At 36.5% G+C, this 7999-nt stretch overlaps 1 protein-coding gene across 1 annotated transcript; it reads right to left on the bottom strand.

Moving 5' to 3' along the window:
• Positions 1-751: 751 nt before the first annotated feature.
• LOC111876866 (uncharacterized) lies at positions 752-1962 on the bottom strand. The gene is made up of 2 exons (XM_023873430.1): positions 1953-1962; positions 752-1839 (listed from the first exon to the last, which is right to left on the bottom strand). Exons 1-2 carry the CDS (start codon positions 1960-1962, stop codon positions 752-754), a joined length of 1098 nt encoding a protein of 365 aa, XP_023729198.1.
• Positions 1963-7999: the final 6037 nt, after the last annotated feature.

Genomic DNA, 7999 nt, shown 5'->3' with positions numbered 1-7999 from the left:
CTTTGTTAGTGTTTTGCCCCGTAGTGCTAGGTTTGTAGACTCCACTACGCCATGTTATGAGTGTTTTACATCCCTGAAGGATATGAAATTGAGTTTTATCGAGTAGTTACACTACTCACTCTATTTAGGGTTTAGATTTTTTGAACATTGGAAACTTCTGAGTGATACTTTGTATTAAGATAACAAGTTGTACATCAGTAAACATAGGGTAAGCCCTAATATACAATCATTAGTTGAGTTGACCGGTTTAACTTGTTGACTTTATTTGACCTTGACTTGACCAGAAATTGACGTTTTTCATAGTATGGAATACTACACGAGCCTTGAGTTGTCGTTTTAGATGTTTTAAGGTGTGATAAGTTGTAAAATATGATTGGCCATTAATTTCCTTCCATACATGATCTAGGTTGTCTTAATGAATTAAGGAGTTAAGGTTTTTAGGTTTGAGAACTTAAAAGCCATGCTAGATCATATAGTTGGAAACTTTATGATTAATGACATCATTTGAGGGTTAGATTAGGATTTTGGACAAAAGAGCTTAAGGATTAAACAGGGGCGGAACACAAGCACTACAACTTAGGGGGGGGGGGGGGAATCATAATTTTATAATTGAAATATGTAAAGAAGTTTTATTTATTTCAAAATTATGACATATCAAAAGTGTAAACAAGAAAATTAATATATTGTTACATCATTCATCAAAGTGGAACGTGAAGATCTTTTGCATTTTTAAAGTCTTCTATAACCATGTCTAAACTAATCTTTTCAGCAACCTTGTTTTAATGAAGTTCATTGCTGAAAGTAACATCTCCATTGTAGCTGTAGAAACTGGAAGAGTAAGTATGATACTAGCTACTTTATAAATAAGATGAAAGTTAGCTACTCTTCTAGTCTTTATCAACCATTGGCACAATTCTGACATAAATGCCAATAGTTTATAATCTGCATGTTGAACGACATCAATCTCATAATGTTGAAGTTGTATCTTCAAAACTACTTTCTCTTGTTCATTGAAATCTTCAGGATAAAACTTCTCTACTAACTTAATTACATCACGACTTCGAAAAGGCTCATCAACACTTTTATAATATAAAGTTGTTGAAAGTCGAAGCAACTCTATTGATCTATCACTAATTCGATGATTTAGTTCCATTAACTGACAATTAATTGCTTCATAAAATATATCCACTCGGTAATGATGTTCTAGTGTATGATCACTAAGCTCATTACACGCTCGAGCCCCTCTACTAAAGTATGGAGAAGTCATATCAGGGATATCAATGTTGTGTTCTTGACAAAACGACATAGCAAGAGACAACAAACCATCCCGTATTTCATTTTTCATTTTTTGCAATAACAATTTGGTGGATGCAACTAGCCTCAATGCATTACAGATATCTTGAGATTGTCTTTGTAAAGCTTGATAGAGTAAATCAGTGATCTCCATTATTTCTTTTTTGAGATGAAGAACAAAAAAGAACTCAAATGTAGTAATAAACTCATATGCCGAATCTACGTCACCTTTGATTGGACCGGTGCCATCCTTAATAATTTTAAGTAAAACCTCACAAGTTGGACTAAAAATTTTGATTAAGCTCGAAACTAATTTGAGGTGAGAACTCCATCGATTATCACTAGCTCGTTGTAATTTACCAATTTGATTAAGACGTCTACTTGTCTTTAACTTGTCAATAGAAATCTTATATGCAATTTCCTTAGCTTGTGCATCTCTAAGTTGGTCGGTATGCTTGGAGGAAGTGCCAACAACATTGATAACAAAAGATAATCGAATAAAAAACTTTTGTAATGAAACAACTCCTTGTGAAGCAGCCAGTAATGCTAATTGTAATTGATAGGAAAAACAATGAACATAATATGCATATGGACAATCATTTCATATTAATGCTTGCAAACCCTTGAAATGACCTCGCATATTGCTTGCACCATCGTACCCTTGACCATGTATTGACTTAAGATCAAGATTATTATGTGACAATACAGAATAATTGTAACATCCCAATCCTCAGGTATGAAATTTAAATCTATAATCATGTTTTTCCTTGGCATCTCGGTGAGGTGGAAGTTTCAACTTGACGTGTTGCGGCGATGTTTGGCCGAAAATATTAATGGACCAACTCGGAGAGTATAGGTTCCTCAACTCGGCGAGTTGGCAGCTGATTAAGAAACCCTAATTTTAGGGTGTTGTACCCTATTTAAAGGCCTTAAGTCTCTTGGCTGTCCTCCTTACCAGCCCCCTCTGTCCATAAACCCGAATTTCGTGCATCATCTTCCAAAGTTAAGTGTGTGAGCTTGTGGAGAGCTTGGAGAGTTTATTATCATAATCTTTTGAAGGATCCTTGAAGTTTGAGGTGGATAGTTGGAAAGGACGTCTATAGATCCAGAACCTCCTCACTTGTTGAAGTCTTTTTGAGGTATAATGTCAACACCTTGCTTCCTTATTTCTTAGATCTCTTCCTTGAAAGTTTTACTGTGATATTTGGCTCACTGTTGGATTGTTCATGGGGTTGAGCCTTTCATGGGTTGTCACTTTAGATCTGTCCACTTTGTGGCCTCATTTAGCTTAAAGTTGCAAGGTTTATTAGGTTCTAGACCTCATTCATGCATTAAGTTCTTTATTAAGCCTTTCATGACTTCTAGAGCTTCCTTTGGCGTGCATGAACGTAAAGTTGGCAACTTTATGTGGTTCTCCACCCCTAGAGTATCAGATATATATCTTGAAGCATTAGATTTGATAAAAAGGGTTGAATGTGTTACGCTGGGGAAAACTCGGTGAGTTGGCTAGTGTTATCCTGAACTTCTGAGTACTGTAGAAACTCGATGAGTTGGTAGGTGCACTCGACGAGTTGGGTCAACATGGACTATTGACCTTGACCTTTGACTTTGACCATGGTTGACCAAGCTGAATTTTGAGGGCATTTTGGGTATCTCGGGGTTTTAATGGATTTGGTCAGATGGTGGTTGTAGGCATCTGAGTCGGGATATGATATTCAGAGTTATATCTTATCAGTTCAACTACTTGTGAGGTGAGTGTTCCTCATTATACTTGTTGGGTTGAAGGCACCAACGCTAACCCTTTTGGATTGATTATCCTGAATGTTTCATGATTGCGTATTATTGTGATCTGTTAGATATGTATCCTGGTAGATAGGATAATGTTATGCTTATTGGTCTGTAAGATCTGCATTTGTCTGTTGATTGGTATTTACATGTTTATGAGTTATGTATATGTCGACATGTGCATGGATGGGTTTAGGCGGTCCTGCTTTGTGCTGAAGGCCAACAGAACCATCGCGGACTGGATAGACTGAAGGCCAGTGAGGTGGACTAGTTAGGCTGAAGGTCCAAAGAACGGTCCAGACAGGCTGATGGCTGTTGAGGCGGTCGAGACATGCTGAAGGTTCTGTATGCATGGATCATTGGCTCACTAAGCTTTTGGCTTACAGTTTTGGATTGTGTTTCAAGTACTTTATAGGATTGCGGCAAGGCAAAGGCGTGATCGTGCACCTCCTCATGTTCTTGTTTTATGATTTTGGAATCTCTCTGATGTGTAACTTATTTTGAAAACAAATTATAATCAATGATGATTTTGTGGATGTTTAAAAGGTTGAATTTTTTTCAAGAATTTTGTGAATGTTACTAGTTGGTATCAAAGCCTTGGTTTGAGTGAATTGGAGGAACACTCTTGTGAATTCAGTCTCAAACTAATGAAAGATTTTCAAAATGATTTAAAAATAAAGTTTTCAAAATACTCAAGGAGGATGCAGTGTGTACGATTAGCCGGAGCCAGTAAGTAGACCCCAAAATACCATATTGTTATTTGATATTGTGATATATTAGAATAGGATGCTAGTGAGATGTTAGGAACTTTAAGAATTGCATGTTAGAATTGCCTGATTACATGATGCCTGATAGCCTAGGGTCTTTTCTTTTATGGAATTGACATTATTACTATAGTTGCTTAGTGTATTCTTCATGGTTATATATAACTAAGATCTTATAGCCCGAGAATGTGTTGTATAGCCTTATTTCATGTTCTTGTTTGATGAAGGGTTACAGTAGGATCAGATATTCAAATTTTTATAGGGTTTAGCGTTATGTATGGCTAGCATACACGAGTGCTGCAGGGTTGGTGGAAGTTTCATGGATGAGTCATGTGTTGCATTTAGTGTCTAAGCCCATAACTATAATTGGTATGTACTGGATCCAAGAGTAGCATGGTTCTTTTGGGTTGCCTTCATCAATGTAAATTGATAGGATGGACTTTTAAGAATAAGGTTATTTGTGATTTGTTAATATATTACAAGTATAGTATATTAATATGAAATCATATTATTTAATTAGTATTAATCAAGAATTAATTTGGAATTAATTTAGTGATCAAAAGAGACTAATTAAATATGCGGGGACTGATTTGGTAAATTAATGATTCTTATAGTGTGAGCCAATGATCCATGGTTACTTGGGTGGGCTAAGCCCACTTGGATACTCCATGGAGGTTAACCCATGGAGCCTAAGTAAGATAAAGAGTCATGGTGCATTAAGGTTTACATGGATGTAACCCTAGCACTTGTCACACTATAAATAGACCTCCTAGAGCCAAAATCGGTTGCCACAACATTCTTGGAGAGTGTGTATTGATTTTGAGCTAAGTAACTTATTCTCTCAACCCTCATTTTGCACTTGGTGTTTGTGACACATTAGAGGCATCACATTTGAGGTGCTAAAGCCTTTGAAGGCCAATAACTACAAGTTTTATTAAGAGGTAAGTTATCTAACTCGTAATTTTGTTCAATTGTATGCTAGTTAGGATGAATGCTTTGGAAAATCAAATTGCATGTATAATTAGAGAAAACATAGATCCAAAGCATCTAGGGTTGCATGTGCACCATAAGGTTGTTAGAGTGCTCAAAACCCATCAGTGGTATCAGAGCCTAGGATTATTTTCTATTATACTTGATGCCTATTAATTTTCCAAATTGAAAAAATTCAATTTTCTGGCTTTTGACTGGTGAACTCGCCGAGTCCACTGGCTGACTCGACGAGTCCACTTAGTAACATACCAACTCGACGAGTCAGGTTCATGCACTCGCCAAGTTGATGGCTTTGGATGCTGGATTTCAAGTTCTTGGCCAAGATTAGATTAGGATCATTATCCCAAACTATTTTTTTGAAACATGAAATTTGTTTTCTTGATATGGTAGTGATCATGCTTATCCAATTAAAAGATAATTATCAAAATTTCAAGATTTGTATTATTTTGTATGATTAGGCTAATTTCTTGCAAATTGTTGATATGAAGTATCTTGACTTATGAGTTTAACTAGATCATTGACAAATTATTTGATTATTGTGTTAATTAAAATATTGATCTAAATGCCTTTAATAGAGTCCATAACTTGCCCTCAAGTTTTGGAATTCGTAAAGTCACACTTATAAATACTTTAATTCCAAACCCTAGAATTTTAAAGGTTTAAAATTCAACCCTTATACTACTATAATAATAAAAAGTTTAATAATTATATATAAGTATAAGACAAGTCAATCTTACCGTTAGTTGGCCTCATTTACGAAGCCGGTCTATAGGGGGGTATAAGGTTACTGCCTATAAAATGGTGGTTTAATGGGTGTCCACTCTCACCCACCTCTTCCTTGACTGGTGGAGGGTCGTTATTCGAACGGGTAGGATACGACAATAATTCCTGTTAAAAGTATAATGAACATTATAAAGTAACTAAATGTTTTATTAAATTCCCAATCTTAGTTACTTTAGGAAAAATGTGAAATTGATGCTAATCCATGAAATTGCACTTTGCACCTTGCCAATTCGTTAATGGAGCGTGTGTGGTTAACCGGCACATTAACTTGGACTTGTAAGGGTGGAAAAGGGTAGCTTGATGTTTTTCATAGATCAACGGAGTGTGTGTGGTTAACCGACACATTGATTAGGTGATAAATGACATCGAGTGTACCAAGCACATTTGCATGGTTATTCACACCTTGTTTGTGATCCTCGGCATCCCAATCACAAACTTGAAGGGCATAATCAATATTTAAACAGGCCATTGAAAAGTTCAATGAATCTCAAAAGAATCTAGGAATTTTAATACATTTAAAACTTAATAATCAATTTCGTTTTTCATGGTGGAAATTGGTAAATCGTCATTTACCTACCTTCAAGTATTTTGTGAACTGGATTACGACATCCCTAATCCAAATTGTAAAATATTGTGTTGGGTCCTAGCCTTAATATTTCATTTGAGTGTTATATTAAGGATTATTATCTAATATAAACTTTGTCTTTCTTTTTCAGATGTCTTCCAACAATGCTTCTGGCTCAAACCCTACTGGCTCTTTCTCCCTAATGAAAATTTGTGGGAGAGTTATCTTTGATGGTTCCAACTTTAATGATTGGATCAGGAACATCAGGATGGTTACTTGTTACGAGGACAATGAATATGTCCTCGACAAAGAGCCGAAGGAAATTGATGAGTCGTCTGCTACTCATGAGGAGATTGCTGAGTTTAGGACTCATAAGAAGGATGCCACCAAGGTGTCTTGTATCATGTTGGCCACCATGACATATGAACTCCAAAAGTCCTACGAGGACTTCTACCCTTTTGAGATGCACCAAGACCTGATGGAAAGATACCATCAGAGTTCTCATCAAGAGAGGTATGAAATCATCGCCTCCATGATAACAAAAAATGAAGGATGGTGAACCTATCACGGCCCACTTGTAGAAAATGAAAAGGTTTGTGGACCGCTTGATGAAGTTAAATGTGAACTTCGATGAGGAGTTAGCCATATATATCATTCTACACTCCTTACCTCTATGTTATGATTAGTTCCATATGACCTATCATATGAACAAGAAGGAGGTCAGTCTTGGCAAGCTTCAAGAGCTTTTGAGGACTGCTGAAATTAGTCTCAAAGGTAAAAATGTTGTTCCTACTCCTACATCTGCTACCCCTGTTCTGGAAATTGGACAAGGGAAAGGGAAGAAGAGGAAGGCTCCCTCTAAGAGCCACAATGGAGAGTCTCTTGATGGATCCTCTTCAAGTGGAACCAAAGGCGATTTTGCTTCTCCCTCTACCATTCCTAAGGATGCTGAGTGTTTCTATTGTCATGAAAAAGGGCACTGGAAGCGAAGTTTCCCCAAATACTTGCAGGATGCCAAAGATGGGAAGGTTAAGGCCACCCATGCAGGTATTTACACTATTCTATCTAATAACTCATCACATTCTTGTTCTTGGGTCCTTGATATAGGCTGTGGATTTCATATTTTTTCTGATTTGTAGGGACTAAAAAGAAGTAAGGATGTGGAGCACGGGAAGATGAACTTGATCATGGGGAATAGGAAGGTTTCACTTGTCACCAAGATTGGAGTTTATTCTGTATTGCTTAGTAGTGGGTTAAAATTAGATTTGAATAATTTTTGATACTCGTCTGATATGGCGAGAAATATTATTTCCTTTCATGGTTTGTACAAACATGGCTTTAGTTTTTCATTTGATAATAAAATTGGTGCTATTAATGCTTTTTATAATGGTGTTTTTTTTTTATTTTAAAGAATTGCCTTGTACTGGTGTATATGAAACTGTGATGGTTGTACACAACTTAGGCAATAATATGTTGCACATTGATTCTTCCAAAGATTTGGATAAGGAATGCTTGTGGCATTGTCGTCTTGGACATGTCAGCAAGAAGCGCATAGGCCAACTCCAAAAGGCTGGAGTCTTGGAGTCATTTGATTTAAGGTCGGATGACACGTGCGAATCTTGTTTACTAGGAAAGATGAATAAGTCACCCTTCACTGGTACTTGTGAAATTGGTGAAGGTTTGTTGGATCTCATACACACTGATGTGTGTGGACCCTTCAGAACCGCCACAACGGATGCTAACAACTTCTATTTGACTTTTATTGATGATTGCAGTAGATATGGCTAAATCTACTTAATCAAACATAAGTCAGAAACCT

This window comes from Lactuca sativa, chromosome 9, assembly GCF_002870075.4.
Source record: "Lactuca sativa cultivar Salinas chromosome 9, Lsat_Salinas_v11, whole genome shotgun sequence".
Taxonomy (NCBI): Eukaryota; Viridiplantae; Streptophyta; class Magnoliopsida; order Asterales; family Asteraceae; genus Lactuca; species Lactuca sativa.
The sequence above is the reverse complement of the archived record's forward strand: the minus strand, read 5'-3'. Positions and strand labels throughout refer to the sequence as shown.